General features: G+C 39.9%; 2 protein-coding genes across 2 annotated transcripts; both read left to right on the top strand.

Moving 5' to 3' along the window:
- The first annotated feature begins 771 nt into the window (after nucleotides 1–771).
- Nucleotides 772–18,295, top strand: LOC136556107 (uncharacterized). Its single transcript, XM_066549161.1, has 2 exons — nucleotides 772–1,264; nucleotides 18,240–18,295. Exons 1-2 carry the CDS (start codon nucleotides 772–774, stop codon nucleotides 18,293–18,295), a joined length of 549 nt encoding a protein of 182 aa, XP_066405258.1.
- A 307-nt stretch (nucleotides 18,296–18,602) lies between these two features.
- LOC136556106 (major centromere autoantigen B-like) lies at nucleotides 18,603–19,079 on the top strand. Its single transcript, XM_066549160.1, has one exon. It carries the CDS (start codon nucleotides 18,603–18,605, stop codon nucleotides 19,077–19,079), a length of 477 nt encoding a protein of 158 aa, XP_066405257.1.
- The last annotated feature ends 4,566 nt before the right edge of the window (nucleotides 19,080–23,645 follow it).

The following is a 23,645-nucleotide window of genomic DNA, read 5'->3' as shown; positions in this document are numbered from 1 at the left end:
CAATCCCTGGCTCCTCAATGCCTCTGAGCTGCTGCCAGCTCTTTCACCCTTTTTTATTCAATTTAAATTTTTTTTTTTTTTTTTTTTTTTTTTTTTTTTTTTTTTTTTGTTTGTCTTGTCGGAAAGAGCAGCAGCAGCAGCAGAGGAGCCAGAGAGAGGCCCTTGGGGGCCCTGGCCCATGTGGAAGGATCAGGAACCCCAGACCTGGCCCACTGAAAGGTGGCCCAGGACCAGAAGGGGGAAGCAAAGCCCCCAAACTCAACAGGAGGCTGGGAGGTGGCCCTGGCCCAAGCCAGACAGCCCAGGCCCAGCCCCCGAGGCAGGCTCTGCATTGGCACAGACCCGCACCCTTTTGCCAGTACAATGGCAGAAGGGGTGACCAAACGCTTCCTTTCCCCAAAATCACCGAGGCATGCCGGCAATGGGAAGACAGAAGCTGTCCCGAGACACTTCGTCTCGGGTCTGGGGATGTCCTTTCCCCACAGCAGACAAGCGATGCTCGCTTCCTGCTGTGCCCTCTGCCTCTGCAATGCAAATGCACCAGGTGTTCCTCCCATCTGCCTCACGGCACCACCGCCACCCCCTCTGGGCTGGGGACCAGGGGCAGAACTTTCGGGACCCAGCTCCCCCTCGCCGCTGGGGCGCGCGAGGGGCGGCAGAGAGATTCGCATCCCCCAGGGGGAAACCCCGGACCAAACACCCCCCAACCCGCCAAGAATGCTGATCCTGAAAACAGGCAGCCGCGCTGCGCCCACAGCCAGCTGTCGGGCCATGCCTCCTCCACGGAAGGACAGGCTGACGCCCTCTTCCCCTGTCCCAGCTCCCCCCGTAGGGGCAGCCCCGGGACAACCCGAAAAGCTCGGGGAGGAAGTCACGCTGGATGCAGGAGGCGCCTCTGCTGCTGCCGCCGGCTCCAAGGCAGCCTCTGATGCAGACACGGAGGACGGAGTCCCCGCAGGGGCGGGCAGCGGGGCCGCCTGGGGAGGCGGCGGGGGCGGCGGGGGCGGCACGGGGTCGGCAGCTTCTTCTGCGCCGGACTCTGACATCGGCCGCGGAACCGCAGTCGCAGAAGGCGGCGGGACGGCCGGGGGGAGCGGTGGATCGCTGTTGCCCAGCAACATCGGCGCAGCCGCGGGAAGCGGTGTCTCTGAGATAGATGCAGGCAGGGAAGCCGGCGGAACCGCGGCCGGAGAGCCCACAGGCTCCCCCGGAGGGGCGGCCGCGGGACGGGCCGCGCGGGGAACCGCCCGCACCCGCGGGGCGGGTTGGGGCGGTGCCCGTGGCGCTGGCCGGGGCGGCGCCCGTGGCGCTGGCCGGGGCGGCGCCCGTGGCGCTGGCCGGGGCGGCGCCGCCCACTCCCATCCCCCCTGAGAGCAACGGGAGGGGGGAACAAACGGCTCCGTCTGAGCATGCTCCGAAGACGCGGTAAAAAAAACTTCGGCTGCGGGTGAAACTTCGCCCCCCCCACTGTGGTTCAGGGGGGCTGGAAAGCAGCAGAGCGTCCCCCTCCAAAGGGTCTTCCCCCAGAATTGGGGAGAACGGGGCTTTCCCCTTGCAGTTAGCAATCCAGGGAAAAACAGCTGCTCTCCGTTTCAAGACTAGAAAGAGCTTCAAAAAGGTTGGATAAATCGAGGGGCATCCGAACCCCCGGTATAAAAAGAATTGGAAAATGGAGCCCATACACTCCCAGACAAACACATCGAGGGCATATAGCACATTCGTAAAAAACCCAAAGAGCTTCGCCCATCGAAAAAACTCATAGAGATCTGCCTCCAACAGGAGAATTCTGTCCTCTTCACCCCATTTTTGCCAGAGGGCAATAAGTTTCTCCTCTGAAGGGGAGAATGGAACCTCATCCTCTAGGGGAGGAGTCCTCCAGATGAGCAGCCACAAACTGCGAATGACCTCATCTTTAGGAGGGGAAAAACCAACAGTACCTTGTGACAGTGTCCAGGACTCTCTGGCTATCTGCATGGTTCTGCTGAGCTTTCCGAACATCTTCCTGGAGGCTTTTCAGAAGGTTCTCTTTGTGGTCAGCCTTGCTGTGAACTCTGTCCAAATTCGGATCTTCAGTTCTTCAGCTCCTGGCTAGAATCCACTTCTGTGGTCACTTGTGAAGCAACCATCAATGCCACACATTCAGGGTTTACCCAGTGCAGCAATGCTCCTCTGGTGGTCTCACCAAGTGATGATTGTCCTCCTCAGTCGGGGGTCACCAATTGTGACTGTGGTCACAAGGGTTTTCAGGATGAAGAAGAGACGAGAATGTTGGCTCCATGATCAGAAGGCTTGATTTATTATTTTATGATATATGTTACATTAAGACTATACTAAAAAGCAATAGAAAGGAAAAGTTTCTTCAGATGCTAGCTAAGCTAAGAATAGAAAAGAATGAATAACAAGGATCTGTGTCTCAGACAGAGCAAGAGCCAGCTCTGCCATGAGTGGTCAAGAAATCCAAACACCCACAGGAGACCAATCACCTGTTGCATTCCACAGCAGCAGATAACCATTGTTTACTTTGGTTGCTGAACTGCAGCTTGTCACAAGGAAAAATCCTAAGAAAGGATTTTTCATGAAAGATGTCTGCGACAAACAGGGGTGTGTGTGTTTTCTGTATAGACTTAAATGTGTGTGTGTGTGTGTGTGTGTGTGTGTGTGTGTGTGTGTTTGTTTAAATAGAATTTTGATTAAATTTTCCAATACCAACAGAAAAAATTATGACATCTAATTAAATTTACAAAGCTCCACAAACCAATCTGTGGCTTTCTGATCTCTGCAGCAATACAGCTGAAAAATCATTAGAATTAATACACATAAAGAAGCTACAGGTCATGCTAGGTGATAGGTTATAGAATATCTAAAGCAATAGAATTATGATTTTAAAAAACCCTTTTTATTTCTTTTTAAACTATTCAGGTAGCTAGTGATGGAGCCTGTGGAGAAACAGAAAAAATAATTTTGTGATTGAGTTACCCAAAATTAGGCTGAATAAAGCTTCTTAAACAATGCTATAGAGAACAATTCCACACTAATGGCAGTGAACTTAGATGATCTCAGATTATCTTTTCCAAAGCTGATTCTTATGGGGCTACTTTTTTAGCTGACATACCCATTAACAGCTTATAAAGGAGAAATAAAGAGAGTGAATACAAAGGCTGTTAATCAAAGAAGTTTCCCCTAATTGGTCAAGGGGCCTTTTTACACTGAGGCATCCATTAGCGTCTCTACCACCTTGATCACAGTGTTATGTTCCATATTTTCCTTAATGTAAATAATTTATGTGTTATGTGCATTGGAAAGAAAGTTTGTAAAAAACAGTGTAGAAGGTGTTTAATTTGTCATATACTTTAATGAATTTTTTTTTTTTTAATTGTCAGTCCCTTTTTGGTCCAGTAGGTTTAATTGTGTGATCAGCAAAGTGACTTTGGAATTAGACCCAAAGCACAGCTCTCACATGTGTGCAACTGGGATCCCACTTAGAACTTCAACAGTCCCCACAATATTAACAGCCCCCATAAGCAAGGTGATCTGGGTTTTATCCCCTCTGCTGCAGTGAAAGAGGAGACATCTGAGGTGTGAAATGTAACTGCAGCTATAAAGTCCTAAATGGCTGCAGGTGTGCTGCAATGTAGAACAGTTTCATGGCATGCTAGAAATTAAAAAATTAGAACAAATCATGGTGTGACCCCCGAAAGAGAACTCCTAAAACCACCAAGGGCTGGTCTCAGTTGCCATTGCTCACCAGATATTGCCCTGTAGCCACAGAGTGTTGCCACAGGAGCATGGTGGTCTCTGCCCTGTTGAACACTGCTGCTGCTGTGCCTTCTCCAAACTTTTCTGTGTTGTCTTTGAAAAGCATTCTCTTGTCCTCATCAATAAATCAAATCACAATGAGAGCTGATGAAGGCAGAGTCTTTGTTCAGTAAAATAAGAGTGCCACTTCTGGTGTTCACTCAGTGAAAGCACAGTTGGTTACACATTGCAGAGGGTGGTTTGGGTAGGGATTGCCAGGAGGCCAAGTCATCATCACCTCTCCCCAGTGGGATGTTCCCCAGCTCGTCTTGAGGCTGATAAATGAATCCCAAATTACTTGACTTCCTGTGAAGTAAGTGAGCTGTAAAATCAGAATGAAGACAAGGGATAAATGTGATCTCTAGTGTATCAAAGGGTTATAAAAATTGCAGACCAAGCTTTTCCACCGTGCTTAGAGCATGCTTCATTTAGATTAACACTGCATGGACTTCAAATCTCATCTGTTTGCTAAAGGATTTGCAGGGTTCCTTCCCACTGCCATCGCTGTTTATACTAATTGCTTTTATTCCAGCTACTGTTGTGGTGATGGTGGTCCCAGGACGAGGTGAGAGATGAGAACCTGACTCCAAGTTCTCAGAAGGCTGATATGATATGATATGAAATGGTATATTAAAACTGTACTAAAGAGAAAGGAGACATGAGAAGGCTAGACAAGAATGATAATAAAAACCTGTGACTGACCAGAGAGTCTGACACAGCTCGACTGGGATTGGTCATTAATTAAAAACAATTCAAATGGAACCAAAGATGCACCTGTTGGCAAGCAACCTCCAGACCACATTCCAAGCAATCAGATAATTATTGTTTACATTTCTTTTCTGAGGCTTCTCAGCTTCTCAGGAGAAAAATCCTGGCGAAGGGATTTTTCATAAAATATCATGGTGACAAACTACCAAACACTCCAGGGTCTGCTCTAGCAACTGGAAATCCCAGACACCCAGCTGAGCACTTATAAATTGAAAGTGAAAGAATAGAAATAAGCACTTATAAATTGAATGAAAGAATAGAAGTCAAAACAGAAATATTTTCTCACTATATTACAGCTAACTCATAACAGCCACGTTCATCATAGAATCATCAAAGTATGGCTTGGTTTGGAAGGTTCCTGAAAGCCCATTCAGTTCCAACCTCTCTGTCATGATCAGGGCCATCTTCTACTATCCCAGGTTGCTCCAAGCCCCATCTAGCCTGGCTTGGAACATCTGCAGGGATCCAGGGGCAGCCACAGCTTCTCTGGGCACCCTGTGCCAGGGCCTCCCCGCCCTCATAGTGAGGATGTTTTTCAATCCTTACTATATTGAGGTGCAGGTGACTTAACAGCTTGAGTCCTTACATGGTACAGACCAGAGAAATTGGTGTCCTGTTGTCATTTTCCTGCCCTGTGTCTATCCAGAGCCTGTGTCTCCATCATGATGTCACATCTGTCATTCTACAGAGAAGAAAACTCCCACCTGTGTGACCCCGCAGGAAACCTCTGCTGAAGAGTACAGGTCACTCAGTCCTGTGCAAAGCATTGTCTGAAAACTCTTCCTCATTTTTACAGTTATAAAATAAAAAACATCTTGTAAAGAGATAATCAAATAAAGCAAATGCCTATCAGGAAGAGAGAAAATCACATTTAGATTCTATTGTTTGTGACTTGTACAAATTTAAACAAAGTTGTCAACAAAGTGGTGTTTTTCTGTTCTTTGTTCCTGTATATTTAATTTTGATGTTCTCACAAAAGAAACTTCACCACCGAAAGGACTTCAAAAACTTAAGAGTAGGCAGCCACTTCTATCTGTAATTGTGCCACAAAAGACAAAATAATTTTATGAGATAGTGAACAATAAATTCTCCTTTGCTCTTCTGACATGGGAACCACATTTTCTGAGTACAGAGTGTATTTAATTATTAAAAAATGTTAAAAATGACACTAGGTATAGTTCGCTCAAGAAGCTGAAAAGGCAAGGCAGCATGAGTCATCTTATTCAAAGTGGCAAAAGAGAAGAGTTGTGTTCTCTGACAAAACACAACTGGACCTAAACCATGGAGTGTGTATTGCCCATTATTTGAAATTGCCAGTGAGAGCCCTGTGATTCCAAAACAGATTGGACATTGTCCACAATTGTCTTCCATTGTCTATGGGAAATGATGAGAAGCAGACAGTAGCTCATTTTAGCCATCCTGCCAAAATCAATAGTACTTCAGAGAGCTCCAGTGAGAAACAACTTGTCGTGCCAGCAGCTGAAGCAGTGAGTGTCAAAGAAATTAAACTCTCCTTTTTACAGGCTTTGGTGTAATTTAAGGAAATGTGAAGGAGGTATCGCAGCCCTAATAGGGATGGAAGTTACCTCTCTGCAGCCTCCTGTTCTGCAAAACTGCCCTCAAGGTCAGCAAAACTTCTGTCCGAGTGAAGGGCTGGAATAAGAAGTGTGTCTAAACCTGAGCAGAGTGATTTGAGCACCTTCCTTTGGAGAACTGATCCCAGACACTCAGTGTGAGCTCAAGCAATCCCTTTGTTTTGAAGGCAAGAGAAGTCTTCGCCCCACCACAGCCATTCTCAGGTGAGTGTGCTCCCAGGTGTGGGGTTTGTGAGGATGAGGTGAGAGATGAGACTTTTGACTCTATGTTCTCAGAAGGCTGATATATTATATTATATTATATTATATTATATTATATTATATTATATTATATTATATTATATTATATTATATTATATTATATTATATTATATTATATTATATTATATTATATCTATACTAAAGAAAGAGAAAGGATACATCAGAAGGCTTAACAAGAATGATAAGGAAAACTCATGACTGACTCCTCAGAGTCTGACACAGCTGGCTGTGATTGGTCATTAATTAAAAACAATTCACATGGAACCAATCAAAGATGCACCTGTTGGTAAACAATCTTCAGACCACATTCCAAAGCAATCAGATAATTCTTGTTTTCATTCCTGTCTGAGGCTTCTCAGCTTCCCAGGAGAAAATTGTGGGCAAAGAGGATTTTTCAGAAAATATCATGGTGACACCAAGGATGTTTGTAGATTCACATCTGTGAGCCCTCAAAACTTAACCATTTCCAGCATGCCTTAGACTTGTGGTTACTCATGTACCTGTCCACCTTGTCTCACACCTTCTTTACCCAGCAGGGTTCCTCTCCACCTGCTGGAATGCAGGGGGAGGCTGGGGCAGGATCCAGCACCATCACAAGCCAATGTTTCTCCTTCAAGGAGTCAACTCCCTAGTGAAAAAAATCAAAGTACACAAAAACATGAGCTCCCTTAAATCTCCCTAAGGCCGTTACACTTTTGAAACAGTTTCACATTCCCAGTAAACAGTCCCAATGCCTAATGGGGCTGCAAGAGAGCTGGAGAGGGACTTGGGATGGAGAGACAGGACATGGGGGAATGGCTTCAAACTGACAGAGGGCAGGGTTAGACCAGACATGAGGAAGAAATTCTTTACTGTGAGGGTGGGCAGGCCCTGCACAGGGTGCCCAGAGAAGCTGTGGCTGCCCCTGGATCCCTGGAAGTGTCCAAGCCGGGCTGGATTGAGCTTTGATAAACCCGTGATAGTGGAAGATGTCTCTGTCCAAACCATTCTATGATTCTATGAAATCACCTGCAATTACTGAAGGGCTGTGGGATTCCCTTAGTTGCCAAGACCAATATTTGCCTTTCAGGACTAAGACTGAGCTGTTTTGCCTCAATTTTCTAAAAAAGTAAAATTACAGAAACCCTATCTGTGGGATCTCAGCACATCGTTCCCGATGTCCAGAGATGCCAGGAGAACCCTTGGGGGTCTCGAAAATCCTGGAATGTTGCCAAGAGTGTTTGGTGGCTTGATTTTGATCCATCCACAGAAATAACAAGAGTTTGAGGACATGAGAATCACTTTAGAGTGAAGGGTGTAAAAGGGACACATTTAGAGGGTGAAATATAAACTTCAAGGTTTTTGGTACAGGGGAGTTATGGAGACAAGATGGAGGGATCAGGGCGTGTCTCGTCCTTCTTCTTTCTTCTTCTTGTCTTCCATCTCCTGTGGTGATGTTGACACTTAGGGATTGGTTTATGGTGAAGGTGCACTTGCCAACATGGGTGAAAAGTATTGGAAAATAAAGGTAAATATCATGTACGTAGATATTAGTATAAAAAGACATGACCGCCCCGTGGGTGGTCAGAGAGTGCCTGTGACTGCTTGCAGATCAGACCTCTGTTGGGCAGACAGAAAATTTTGTAGATAAGAAATAATAAACAATCCAAAGACCGAAAAGCTGAAGAGTCCAGACTCGTCCTTTGAAACGCGTGCCACCCAAGAACCACCCTACCCGTGTCGGGGCAGAGACAGAGAGCCGAACCTGACACCTATCAAATAAAAAAATGAAACATTAAAAAAATCATAGGTTCTTATTTTTGCCCTGTGGGAAAATGACCCATAACGAAGCACAATCTTTAGATTTGGTGATTTGTAGCCATAAACCTCCCTCAGAGAGTTTACAAGGTCTCCCAGCCCAGTACCGGAAGTAACTATGGCTCTAAAACATGGGACTGTACCTCCCACTATCCCCACCACCCACTCCTCAGAGAAGAACAGGAAGAAGAATTTATATTCAGCTTTTCCCAAAATCAGAGGTTTTGTCTCAGAAGGGACCCACTGTACTGATAAATTTCTCAAAAATCACGCATTTCCTTTGTTTCAACATTCTTACATTCTTTGTATCTCTGTTGACTGATGTATCCTGTATAAGTCTCCAGCTGCCCTTCCACTCTTACTCTAACTAAAACAAAAAAAACATAAATGTAAAAATACAGAGCTGACTGACTCTTCAGGTCTGGGATTGGAAAGAAGACCCTCATGGCATGACTCAGGACCTGAACATTTCTTTTTCCTCATAATACTTTAGATGAAAACACTTCCAGTGAAGTAAATATTACTAGATTTAAGTGTAATTTAATTTGTCACAGTAAGTGGGATTTGTTCTTCATTCTTTTAGTAATTTACCTGGAAAGATTTATCTCTGAGTGTAAAGAAGTAAACATGTTCAAAACCCACTTGGCCTTATTTTCTGAGGCATTCATAAATGACAACTAACATGTTTAAAAACATTTCAGCATGGTAATAAAAACAATAAAGCCTAATGTTCTGAGGCTTCTGAAAATGTAATTTTCTTAGAGAATAACAGTGCCACACCTGGTTTGTCCAGATATTTTGGGGGGAAGGGATTTTAGCAGCCTGAATAATCTGATTTAAAGACTTTTTTTCTAAAATAATTTTCACGTAAAATTTCTGTATATTAAATGAAATAAAAATGTAAATTGTAATTATAAAAATAAAAATGCTAATTATAAATTATATTTTATAATATAAAATAAAAAATTAAATGTCGCAATGTAAAAGTAATCTAATAAAATTCTATTTTTTGTCACATGGGACTTTATTATACAGCTTTTGAATTTATTTCTGCACCATGCAGGGGATGATAAATCAGTGTGTCCCAATAACAGCAGCCATTCAGTCACATACACTGAGGCTTCATGATGTCAGAATACTAATTTTGACCACTAGTTTGAAAGTGTCAGATCTCAGGTGATTACTTCCCCAATTTTTATTTTCAGAGCACTTTTTTTGAGACGTCACTGAATATAAATATAGGTATGGCAGCAGCTCAGCAGAAACTGTGTGAGAAAATAATTTATCTTTGCTTGTTGAAATAGTTTTTGTAGATATCGATTCACATTCAGTGTTTTCCATGCAGACTCCTTTTGATGCAGCTACTTCAACAGCAGACAATAAATAAAGTGTGTCCTTATTGGAATAATTTGCATCTTTTTTTAGATCAGTAGTCCATTTGAAATGGAGTTTGTCAGGCTTAGATCTCATTGCCTATTTGTTCTTTCATGGTAAAAAGAAAGAAATAATAGGTAAGTAAGTGAATACCTAAAATCTGTGAAGCTCCACTTATTTGCTCCACAAAAGAAAACCAAGATTCCTGTTGTCATTATGCCTTCACTGTGCCTTGTTAGATGAACAGCTGAAAAAAATGCTGACTGCACAGTGGACATTTAAAGCAGAATAACCCTGGTGTGAATGCAACAGCTGCATGGATCTGGGTGTGATATACAGTGCAGTGGATTTTAAAATGGATTTTACTTTTTAGAGCTCTCAGCCAAGTCTCAGCAGATCTCAAACTTCTGTTGAGCCCTTCCAGAGACTGCTCAGGTGAACAAGAAGTAACTTAGTGCCCTCATATGACTGCTTCTCAGCCTGAGCTCCACTTTAGGGATGTCATTTTTCTTAAAAGGTGAGAACGGAATTGCAGTGAAACATTCATTTGATATCCGACAGTTCTGATTAATATTTTTAAGGAGAGTAAATATCCCTTCCTAATTGTTATCTAATGTTAAACAAGAGAAAATAAACTTCTCTTAGAGAAAATAAAATTCCCTCTAATAAAGTCATAACCTCTGAGCACTGAAGCACAAGGATGAACAGGCTGCTTAACATTGCCCTATCTCATGGGAATGAAAACTCAGGGTTTAGCCAGACATGTGCGTGTGTTTCTTTAAAAAAAAAAAAGAAAAAAAAAGAAAAATTAATTTATTTCTTCTAAAAACAGTCTGTTGTTCTGAATTCACTGAGTTAATGACACTAAGTGTGGTAGCAGTTCTATATGAGGCTTGCTTTATGCTCTCTTGTTTTTTTTGGGGATTAGCTCTTCCCTAAGAGTGCAGTAGAACATGTGTGTAAGCTGAGCAAAGGACAATATTTAGAATATTTAGTTTACTGCAGCTCCAGAAAACTTGAGTAGGACTTTTGACTTTCCCTGGTGTTCCCTTAATACCTGTCCCAAGAACTGGGCCCCGCCTAGATCTGCTTTTCCCAACTTCATGTAAGGCAATACAGCAAAAAAAAAAAACGGATTATTGGGCATCAGCCTGCAAAGTCCAGCTTTACTGGCAGAGATATTCCAGCACAGAGTGCTCTCCTGAACTCCAGGACATTAAAAATATTCCCACTTAGGCAATACGTGTAAAATCACATTCCAGATCCCAATCCTAAGGCTTTCTAAATGTTCCAGTGCTTGCTTACACCTTGATAGCACATTCCCACACTTCTGCCATCAAAATCACATTTTCAAACCTTGCTTTTTTCTTGCATGAAACAGTGCATGTCAGGCATTGTTGAAACTACAGAAGTTTTAGGGATTTGTGTGGTTTCTAGGCAACTAATTAGTTTTAAAGAAGTATACAGTTTCTAGGCAACAAATTCCTATTAACTTTGAGGGCAATTGGTTTTGTTGCCTTATATTCTTATGAAAACTTATAGACAGGCATACTAATCTGAAAAGGGAAATAATATCTTCAAGGTATTTAGAGGTATTTAAAATACATTGCTTTGTTGAAACTGAAACATTTCAAAAAAGTGAATATTGCTTGAAGGATTGTTTTTATTCAGCTGAGGAGTAAAAAACAAAATTCAAAACCTTGAAAAATGTTGAAAGCTTCAGCGAATAAGAATTCCTGAAAACATCAGCTGTGGTTTTCTTGCAGCAAAAATAGCAAATAGCCTGTTACTGATTCACACAAATAGCGTTTGCACACACTCATCATGTCTCCAGTAAAACTTGGTCAGTCTTCCTTCTATACCCCCACCAGAGGTGTGTGGGGAGTGGTGAAAATAGCTCCTTAAAAAATACAATAAAGAGGGAGTTTTGTCATTGGGATGGATTGAAGATTTTGACTAAATTAATTACATTGCTGAAAGGAGTTTTAAACTGTACATCACCAAAACCATTTATTTGACAGTCCAAGTCACCAGAGGTGCAGGTCTGCAGGATAGATTTAGCTATTCCACAAAATCCCTTCCCTTTGCAGGAGGAACAGCTCCCAAGGACTCTGCTGAAGATACACAACTGTGCAGAGCCAGGGTGGAGTTCATGAGTGAGGAAATAAGGACATTTTTCAATACCTCTGAGGAGAAAGTTATCAGGCAGATTTCTCCTCAGATCATTGGAAAGAAAGGATTTATTTCCACAGCTCTTTCTGCTACTACCCTGGAAATCTGTATTATATTGGGTTGAGATTAAGAGCAGGCCCCAATCATAGAATCATAGGTTGGAAGGGACCTTGCTCATAGCCATGTTTGAGCAGAAGCATTTGTGGAAGTGTCAAATGGATCAGACAGAATGGAATTTCATCATGTATTCACACTCCACATGGAAAAAGTGAGACAAATGCAGCTCAGAAGGAAATGAGTGGGGCCTGCAGGGAGGCTGGAGAGGGACTTTCTATAAGGGCAGGCAGTGATAGGAGAAGGGGGAATGGATACAAACTGAAGGAGGGGAGATCTAGATTAGATGTTTGGAGGAAATTCTTCCCTGTGAGGGTGAGGAGCCCTGGCACAGGGTGCCCGGAGCAGCTGTGGCTGCCCCTGGATCCCTGGCAGTGCCCAAGGCCAGGCTGGATGGGGCATGGAGCAGCCTGGGACAGTGGAAGGTGTCCCTGCCCATGGGACCATCAATAAGAAGGTCTTTGAAGTCTTTCAAGCTGAAAAATTCTGCGATTCTATGAAGTATAAGACAGTGAGATATGTTGAGATTTTGACCCAACATGAAAAAAACCAAAGTCTTTTAACTTAAAAAAAATAATTTAGATTCTTTGCTTACACACTTTGGCTTGGCTTTCCAAATACTTGAAATTTTATTATGACATTCAGTGATTGAGATTTACCATAAGCTGTCAGAATTGACTTATAACCTTCATTTCACAAGACTTCGATGATCTCAGTATGGGTAATCTACAAGCAAAGAAATGTGGCATTTCTTAAGTATTGTTAAAACTAGATAATTTGCCAGAAGAAACTAATTTAATAGAACTCAATTATTTCTTTAAATAGAAAAGCTCTGTCAAAATCCATCATGGAGGAGCTCCACTATTAGTTATTTTTATTATTAATGTTTTCCACCAGCTTTTCAAAAGTTCAGCTTCACCAATAGCCTTTAATCAAAAGTTTTGGCTTTTTTTTTTTAAGGAGAATGAAAGAAAAGAGAACAGAACAAGTTGCAAGAATAGATAAGGAAGAAATAGGTATGTTCCTCCAAGCCCAACATCCAGAACTAATTGTTTACTATGTTAAGCATTAGCAGATACAAATGTCTTTATTAAAATTATTAACACCAGTTTTAAAGTTTACAGGAGAAAAAAATTACTCTGGCAGGGACTTTTTACCTAATTTCTTTGAGAAATGAGGTTCATGAGTTCATTCTTTCTTTATTAGTCCATCTGGCACTTCTGTTCCCATTCCTGTTGAACACATTTTCCAGTTCTAACAAAGAATCCACAAAAGATGACAACAGCTTATGAAGAATTTCTTCCCAATATCTGATGTAAATCCACCCAATGACAATGCACACATCTCCTGTGCAAAGCAACCTGGTGGCTTTGAGATTTTTACAATTCAGGTGGAATCAGGCATTTCTGCTTAAATTTTAAGAATTTAGGAAAAGATCAGGCTACGCTACACAAAGCAATATTTGTAACTCATAAGCTGCTCTTTTACTCCACTAATTAAAGTTTCATTAATGAAGTAATCAAATAAAAGTCATAAAGATTAAATCTTTAAATCAATGTTTTTAAGCTTTTAATTCATCAGAATAATACAGAAATTACTATATTACATTTCCATTTAATACTAGAAGAATTGTTCAATTTTTAGCCTTTTCTTGGCATTATTTGGAGTGCCTGGCTTCTTTTTATGAGACTCAGAGTTCAGCCTGTCCTAGTTGGTATCTTCACAATTACAGGTCAGTTGCAAAAAAAAAAAAAAAATTAGCTGTCTAATGAAGTTTGGAATTCTGCATAAAAGAACAATCAGGTAAAGTTGGTCTGCAGCCATGTTAAGTCACTGGATTCCTTGAAATTTTTTATTATCTTGAGAAAAAAAGTTGATTTGGCAAGATCTCACTGGAAGGTTTATCTTTCTGGGTACCACGTTGCCTGTTGATGTAACAAATCAATGCCATAAGTCCATTGAAAGCTACATCCATGAAAATATTGGATGTGCTCACTAGGAATGCCCTGGCATCTGTACAGGGTCAGGCCTAACAGCCTAAAATTTCCTGTCCTTTAACATTTGCATCATCTAAAAAGAAGTAGACAACTGGCTTTTCTTTTTAAAGGAAGTTAATAGTGGTATCACTTCATTTTTCCTTTCCAAAGCTTCTTGTTAAAAACTTCAGACCAAAAAACCACGTGTAAGGTTATGACACTTTTGGTTTAAACCCCACACCTTTCATATGAATTCAGTCCTGGTCAAACTAATTATTTAAGTGAAGAGAACCTTATCTCTGTTAAAGGTAGGACAGGGTAGCAAAAAGATTGAGAAATTCACAGGATGAAAAAACAGGGGAAGGAAGAAACATCTTGTTAAAATCTTCTTTGAGACCCAGGAACCTTTCATAATGTAGCAACCTATATTTGCCTTAAATTGTGAAAAGTAGGGAAAAGATGAGGGGGGGATCAGCATGTTTCTGTTATGTGAGTTCATCCATTTTTTTTACTTTTTGTATTCTTGTTGACTTTGATTTGATTTTGGGTTTTTTTTTCATGTTCTATTGAAACCAAACTTACAGACCTGACATGTCATTTAAAAAATGTTGAGAATGTATTTCTGAAAAAAAGGAAACATGAAAAGGATGGACTTTGCCTCTTATTTTCAAGCAATTATTTTTATATAAAACCCAACCCTAATAGCCAACAAAACACAAGAATGTTGAACTAGCTAATGAAGTCCTTTTCTCTATTTAAACACAGTTACTTTGAACATTTGACTTTTTAGCAAGTCTTTGTTATTAGCTAAAGAATCCATTCACTTGCTTATAAAATTTTCATAGGCCAAACAAATCTTATTTGCAGAATACACTTATTAATTTTTATTATTTTTAAATTCATAGGAAAAATATCTACAGCATTTCAGGAACCATCACAATTTCTGCAGTTTGGTGTTTGTATATCGCTGGCCAAATTGCAGGAGGCAGTTACTTAATGTTTTAATTTTTCTTAAACCCTGGAAATGTGCTTCATGGATTGAGAACTCATTTGAGTACAGCAAAGAATCCTTGCATAGAAATGAGTCGGTCAATCCCTTCCGCAGCACCAGCTCACAAATATGTGTGGATAATAGAAAGATCCTGCTTAAATTCTTAGTGCCAGCAGAAACAAAAAGCACCCAGGCTAAGCCATTATTAAGATATAAATAGGCTTGTAAACAATTTATTTGCATAAAAGAGTTGGTTTCCTTGGGACTACAGCAATTTGCATAATGAACTGCAGCAGTAGCCCTTCAATATTCTCTGTTGACATCAAGGGAGGTTGTCAGCCCTTGCAAAGCTAGGCAATATTTGCTTGCAGTCCTTCATTCAGGGGAGGAGCCCTGAAAAAAGGGGAAGTGTGTGTCTGGGGGCAGGGGCTGTGGAATTTTTCTAAACATCTGGTTTTAGGATGGTAGCTAGCAAACAATACATGCTCGTCTCAAATAATATCTTGTTAAGAATGATTCTCTCTCTTACCCAAACGCAGATGTCATAAAGAACCTCTGAGTCTACCCGGTCTATTTTTCATCTAGCCATGCTGAAAAAATGGCTTGGACCTGAAGATTTCCCTTTTTATGGACACCATCTGCTAAAGAGCCTTTTCATTTACAGCTTTAACTGTGGGTTTGTCCTGTTCAAGAGAATGGATATTTCCCATTATTTAGTCATCTAAACATAAGTGTTTAGCTCAATTTTGGATAATCCAAGGATAATTAAGACATGGGAATGAGACATGAAGATAAAGAGTCACAGAATTGGAAGGAAGTCTCTGGCCTGATGCCCTAGCTCAGAACCAGGTCATGAATCCAGATCAGGTTGTTTAAAAAAGCTTTAAAGCTTTATCCATTCTGATCTTGACAATCTCAAAGTGCTTTAATCCCACAACCTTCCTGGGCAGCCTCTTACCCTGCTTCATTGTGCCTCAGCTTTCTTGTTCTGAAGGGGAAGCTGAAAGTCAGAAAATTATATCCTAGAGATATTATAAAGCCACTAAAATATCTGAAATTGTTAATAAGGAAGTAACCATGGTGTTGCTGATGGAGATTTCACCTAATGACACAGAGGGTCTAAAGTTGCAAGGCTTTTCAACTCATCTTTCTTCTTTCATCAGCAGACTTACCTGCAAAACTTACATATCCCAGATCCTAGAATTGTACAAAATTTTAGTAAATGCTGCATTTCATGAAATGCTGCAGGAAATAGGAGAAAAAATCCTCCTAAAACTAAAAAAATAATCAATCTTGATAATAGATTAATACAACCACATGTATATTGATACAATATATATTGTTATGATACCTTGTAAATTTAGTTCTCAAGGCTCAAAAATAGTCTCGGAGTGTTCCATAATTTGGGAGAGTTTTTGTTTGTTATGTTTTGTTGGTTTGGTTGAATTTGATTTCCTTGGGGCTTTTTTGATCCCAGAATTAATACGGGTTAAAAAAAAAACATCAAAAACCAAAACAACCTTATCAGGTTAGGATGTTTTACAAATAAAAATGTTCCCAGAATTTTACATCTTTTTTAGCCATATTTCAGTGCATATCACTGTACCAAAGACCCCACTTTGACTAACCATGATTCTCTGGCCTGGGATTCAGCATCAGCAATATAACTGTAGTAGATGAAAATATTAACTGAATATAATATTTTTTTCTTTAGACATCAGTGTAAACCTTGGATTCCTATATTCCTATCTGTCTCTTGGATGGATGGCAGAAAGGGGATTTAGGGGAGGATTAAGGATAAGTCCTCTTCAAATCTATTTTTACATGCAGCCTTGGGAAACTCATCCGTGAAAAAATGCACACAAGATTTATGAGAGGCACCTTTGACTGCAACCCCCATCGCCTTGGTACTTTTGCCTACTTCTTTTCCATCAGTTTTCCTTTTGTTCAGAAATATTAATTCTCCTTTCATTTTTTCTTTATAAACTCAAATAGTGAAAAATGAGCGATATAGGGGTTTTTTTGGGTTTTTTTTTGTCTTTTAATGGCCCTTAATGCGCAATCTAGAGAATGTTTACCAAGTGTGGTAAATGCTGAACTGATGTTACCTGGATGTCAAGGGCCAGAATCCTTCCTAGGATATGTAAAATATTCACAGCAGAGGCACAGGCTAACAATTTGCTGATGCAGGACATACAACAGTTTTGGAAGCTTTGAGGCCATAAGAAACTGGAAAGGACTTAAGGGTGATGACTGCATTAGCACTGCACATTTCAATTTCACTGTTGTCCTGATACATTTATTCAATTTCTCAGAATGAATAACGTCATTAACACTGAATTTCTTCCAGAGGAACAACACAAACATATCAACTAAATTCATTTTGAATCCATTTCCTTTCCTACTGTCAGCCAGTGCTCTTGGTCAGACACTTTGGAAGATTATTTCCTGGACAGAAAAAGAATGAGAAATGCTATTCTGTCTACAATTATGTTGCATATAACATTTCTGAAGGATTATAAAATTCATCCTCACAATAGTGGCTGATTGCTCCCTGTATTTTCATTACTTTTCCCTATTTTGATCTATTCATGGTGGCATTGGAGGGAGATTTAAGAATTTTATTTCTGTGTGGCTGTGGGAAGTTAGATAAGTACTTTTTCAGCTTGCAGAAAACTATTATCTACTCCCATCGTCCTCTTAAAAATATCCATTTATACACAACTGCTTTGCTCATGGAAAAGATAGCAGCAATGTTCATGAGATTAAAGGTTCACACTGCAGTCATGTCTCACTCTGGATGCAGAGAGCAGAGTCTGGATGCAGGAAGCTGCTGCTTTATTCTGTCCCCAGCTGCTCCTCACTGTGTCAGGAATTTCTGCACTTTCCAGTTTCCAACACACCAATTTCTGTGCTGCCTCCCTAGGCAGGTACAAACCCTAAAATCAAAGTTATTTGTGTGTTTTCAATGCTGATGTTTTCCAAACCATCTTCCACCTGTCTGATAACAGAGTTACTGTGTGTGTGGGTGTGCTGGAACACCTGGAGGAACCTTTTGGAGGAAGAAGGGAGAGAGGCTGAGTCGTCACGTGAAGCAGGGTAGAGCAGAGCACAGGCATGCAGAACTTGCAGCTAAAACAGCAACATCCCAAATCTTGCTTCCAATTACTCCAGCTTCCTCCACAATAAATTTAAACCCCACAGGGGGAAAATCTCTTGCTGCGAGAGGACCTTGAAACAACCCCAAGAAAACCCCGAGTCCTGTAATGAACTTGAGAGGTGGAAGATAATGAGCACCAGTTTCTTCCATGTTCAAAGTTTCCCTTTATAGGTGGCAGGTTCCTTTTATTTCTGCGCCATTAAAGAATTCAAGCTGATTGATTGTTTTTCATGCAGACTTGTCCAGGATAATGACAGTGATGATGATGGAAGTCTTCTATGGAAGAGATTAATGGCATTCCCACTGGGCCTTTAACAGGCAGAGGTTGGGCTTTTGTAAAGGGGCAATGTCAAGTTTTATCTTCTTTTTGCCAGGGTTAGGATTAAATGCTCGAGATGGTATTTCTTGTTTGGACGCAGATGTTTATTAGTTCTTGTCTATGTTACAGTCTCACAAGCCACGAGTTCTACAGCACTTCACTCCAACAAGGTAAAAATGGAGCTGTATCACTCTTTCTACAAGGCCTTCTAAGAATAAACTGGCCAATTAAGAAATGACACCTAAATTATTTTTACTTTTAACCCAATAACCAACCACCCATGGCTTGCAATGTGAACCTTTTTATCCAATTACACAAAACCACCCAAACCCGCGAAGAAGAAGGTGAACAAGAAGGTGAACAAGAAGGTGAACAAGAAGGTGAACAAGAAGGTGAACAAGAAGGTGAACAAGAAGGTGAACAAGAAGGTGAACAAGAAGGTGAACAAGAAGGTGAACAAGAAGGTGAACAAGAAGGTGAACAAGAAGGTGAACAAGAAGGTGAACAAGAAGGTGAACAAGAAGGTGAACAAGAAGGTGAACAAGAAGGTGAACAAGAAGGTGAACAAGAAGGTGAACAAGAAGGTGAACAAGAAGGTGAACAAGAAGGTGAACAAGAAGGTGAACAAGAAGGTGAACAAGAAGGTGAACAAGAAGGTGAACAAGAAGGTGAACAAGAAGGTGAACAAGAAGGTGAACAAGAACCAGCCTGTGCCCTACAAGCTCCATCTTGCTTCACATATATCACTATATTCTAAAACTTTAAACTCTAAGTTTCCCATCCTGTGATATTAAACACTTCTATTCAAACTCCCCACCCACAAGCCCAGTTCTGTCATTCCATTTTGGAAGCCTTCTCCACGGCCTCAGGTCAATGCAGTGTTCTCCTGGGGGTCAGTGTCTGTCAGCACAGAAAGTCTGAAATTCTCAGTAACCAGGGTTCCAACAGGACAATGTCATTTTGTGACCAATTTTGTCTTCTCAGTCTTGGTGGTGGAATCTGCCTTTGGTGTAAGTCTGCTGCTTTACATAAGCAGTAAATTAAGTCAACTTTTTAACAGTGGTTTCTATTGATAATAAAATACTACATTCTATAGTAAAAATAAAATACTGTCCTCACTAAAATATAAAAGAGATCATTTTGAATAAAAAAAAAGCATTTTCAGACTGGTTGAAAGCTAGTAAAACTGATTTTGTTAAATTTGAAATTGTTCCTTTTCTGCTTGCCTCCATTCAAATGGTGTTTCTGTAATTACCATGTTGTAGCAATTGTTAAAAGAGGGGGAAATAAAATGGTTTAACTACATCACATTTTTTCATAATATTAAAGCAATTTAATAAGAAAATTTAAGTATTTTCTTCACCAGGAGAAAAAAAATTATTGAAACACAGCTTATATAGGTATTGCAGAGATAACAATACCATGCCATTATTAAATGTGTCATTACACAAAAGCTGCATGCAGCACAAAATAAAATGAGATCAATATGACACCTTTTAATTTTTGTGTGTGGGATTAAGAATTTATGAGCAGGTTTTAACAGATGCCACATTCCACTGCTCACAGCCCTGCTGAGCACCTTGATAACACATTGCCCTCTGTAGGACTGAGTGTAACCTCAATCCAAGGAGAAATATAAAGCTGGAGAATCTGGGAATGCATAGGAACAGCTCCTACATCCATGCCTAAATTTCTGTTGACTTTTCAGTTAGAGCATTCTGTTTCTGAAAGATTCTCTGGATGTTTGTATTGATCTGTCTCCTGCAAAATCTTAAGCATTGTTACAAAAATCTCAATAGCATCTTTGACTGTTGTGGGAAGTTATTACCTAACTCTTGCTCTGAAGCTTTTTCCTTAAATTCATACCTTTATATAAGCAGCCTCCTCAAAGTTAGAATTTTTCATAGGTACAAAACAGCACAAAGTTGACAGTTGTGTTGTGAGTGATGGAGTGAGAATTCATAGCAAGAAGTAATGTTCCCATTGATATTTACCAAAATAAGTTTGATTTTTGCCTTTGTTGAATTTCTGGGAGAGACAGTTTGCAAAAATGGGTTTTCCTAGCACTTTGTTTAACTGTGGGTTTCCTTTCTGAGGTGGGTTATTTGACACATTTGGAAATGTTGGTGTCTGTGGAATATTCACATCCACTGAAGAAAAAGTGAGCACTGCAGAAGCTCAAAGCCTCTGACAAAAGAGGCTGAAGGAACCCCAAATATTGATCAAAGTTACAAAAATTACTTTAGTTCCAGCTCCTGTGAGCTCCTGTTTTTGTCATTAAAATCTGCTACTGATGTCAACTACCAGTTTGAGTGGATAACAATTGTGCTGCTACTGAAAATAGTGGGTGAAGAACTTTTAACTTAAAACTTTCCTGATGTAAAATGGATGTATTTATGTGACTGTTAAGAGTGATAGTACTAAGGAAAGAATAAAAAATATTAGTATTATTTGCAGTAATAGCAAAGCATTTTTTCTGTGAAGTCACAAGTCAAATGTTTGTAATTTGTAATCAAAATTATGAGAAGAGCTAAGGGAAAAACTGTTCTCACACAGTATCAAAAACATCAGGAATATTGTAACTTAGAGAAACTAATACATTGTTAAGGGTTATTTAATTAAAATATTAAAGAAACTAGGAGGGAAATGGAACTTTATGAGCAAGTTACCAAGGAAACCAGTTCAAACTGAAGTCCACAACTTTAGCCTTTCGCATTTGGAGACACAAACACAGACATACAGAGACAGACACCCCTAATTTTAGAGTCTGCAGTTATTTTTACATTCTGCCAGAAGCTAGAGTCTTCAAGGATTGATTTCATACGCAATAAAATCAATTTATATTGCTTGAAATGTACTTTTGACATTATATTAAACCACATCAATGCAAATTCATTAGATTGAATAAATGGATCATTTAACTGTTCCACTAAAGTTTGTAATCTTTTATTTCTTTATAATCAATGCAAACACTACAAGAAGTAATTTTCTTCATTTTTGTATCTTCAGTACACAAACGTACAAATAACTAATGGAAATGCCTCTGCAGCAAAAGCAACACAACAGATACTTCATCCATACAGTTCCCAAAACAGTATCTGCATTCAAGGAATTTTAGTCAGGGATTGTTTGATGGCATCCTGATGAATAAAACCATGGCATAAGGTAAAACCACAGCAAGAAAAAAAGGGGGAATATTTCTTAGGTCCCTGCCCTTGCACTTATTTTTACTAATGTAGCCTCCTTTGTAAGCCCAGGCAGAATTAAGTCTCAGTTAAGCACAGTACTATTTGCCTACCAGTTTCTGGAGATCCTTGATGTAAAAAAATTACCTTGGAAAGAGCCCCCAGAACTCTAAAGGATATTTTAAAATGCTGAAAAACATCATAGCAAAACCAGCCAGAAACTTTAGGGTCGCAATGGTGAAGGGAAAGGTACTTCCGTGCCATTTTAAGTAAAGAAAAATGAAATAAAAGGAAATAGGTCAGGCAGAAGGAGGAAGTGAAAGAAGGAGGAACCTCATGTCCTTACTTCCAGAAGGGAATGAAACAAAAACTGAAACCAAATTTTGGACAGATGGACTGAGGGTGCTGTGAGAGCAGAGAGCCCTGGGAACATTTTCCACTGAGTCATAAAATCACAGAATCACAGAATGGTTTGGGCTGGAAGGAACCTTAAAAATCAGAATCCAACCTGCCTGCCACAGGCAGGGACATCTTTTCTTTTCAGTAGAAGTAATCTCATCATTACTTTTTGGGATATTTAGAATTCAGTAAAACCTTTAAAAAATTTCCACAGCCCTTGGGCCGAGGTTAGCACCAGTGCCACCACCCTGCAGTGCCACCCAAGCCAGCTGACACTTTCAGCACTGCCCACATGGGAAGAAGCACTGAGGGTGCAGGGGCACCCCTCTAATGCTGGGCACGAGCTGGCAGTGAGGGTAGAAATACTCAAATTCTCTTTGCTAGGCTTTATAGCACTTTTCACTTACAGAAGTGTTTCAGAAATCTTCACTTTGATATGAAGTCTGGTTTTTTTCCCCATATCTTCTGTGCAGCATATCATCAAGTCATGTTCTGTCTATCACCTTTTCACATCTTCTCTTCCAGTACACTACTCTGTACTTGGAAAGAAGATGCTCTTTTCACATCTTTTTTTTTTATTGCCTTACAAAACCAGCTAAGACATTTTTACTGTCAGTTGCTTATTTGCAGTATTTCCCCCTTTGTAGTACAGACAGAACTCTGCAAGTGGAGAGACACAATGTGAAAATCTAAGTAACAAAAAGCCAAGGCAGACCTTCAGAGGCACTGCTTGATATTTATGGCATAAAGAAGGATATATAAAGTTTCTAGTAGGATAAATGGCTAACTTTTCATAAGTGCCATGTACTGCCTGAAATTGTTTCAGTGTTTGGCTTAGATAATTAAATAGTATTGTCTCATTATTAAATTTTGAAATACAGTCCATTAAAAATTAATTTACCAGCCTTTAGCAATGAAATCTAGTTACAGTGCTGCTCTGAATAATAGAGACTCTGGCAATAACTAATTAATTAGCTAACAGTAAAACAATTTTCACCAGTTACTGCTAAAAATTGATTAATATTGAAGAATGATCACATAGAAGTCACTAATCCAAAATTTCTCATTCAAGAAGTAACAGGTATGAATTTAGACAGATTTTACTGTGGTAAGGCCAACATTTTATTCTTTGATAAATAAAACTGATCTCCTTATCTCTTTTAGATCAGAACATCAAGCTGAGTGACCCACAGATTTAGAAGCTACATTCAAGAGAGATATTCTTTATTTTACATTTATAGTCCTGAATAACATTTCAACTGTCAGGAGAACATCCTGTGGATCTATTTATGATCTCAGAGCAGAATTCACAGAAATAGTTTAAGTGTACTGCTCCACACAGTGACCTCAAGTTGAAGGCTGTGGTTTGAATTATTTTTCTGCAGCAATCTGTTCTGATTTGTTAATTTGATTAGCTCAATAATTTGATACATATGATTCATTAATTCATATTTAGCCACCATTAAGTATTAACAAATCACTAAGGGATTAAAACACCTTTTTGTATGAATGCAGCTCAATTTCTTTCATTGTTGCTATACTTGCTTCTTTTTCGTCTTTTTCAGATTTGTTTTTCAGAATTAAAACCTTATGAATTCCCTAATTACTTGAAAAATATTCAGGAATTAATTACTTCAATTGATCAATACACATTTATTTGCTTGAAATGCACTTTATGCCTGTGAATCTACAAAAAAAATCCTTGAAGACTGTAGATTAAAGGATGACAAATAAGTAGT

This window comes from Molothrus aeneus, chromosome 4 (assembly GCF_037042795.1).
Source record: "Molothrus aeneus isolate 106 chromosome 4, BPBGC_Maene_1.0, whole genome shotgun sequence".
NCBI classification, from domain to species: Eukaryota; Metazoa; Chordata; class Aves; order Passeriformes; family Icteridae; genus Molothrus; species Molothrus aeneus.
The sequence above is the reverse complement of the archived record's forward strand: the minus strand, read 5'-3'. Positions and strand labels throughout refer to the sequence as shown.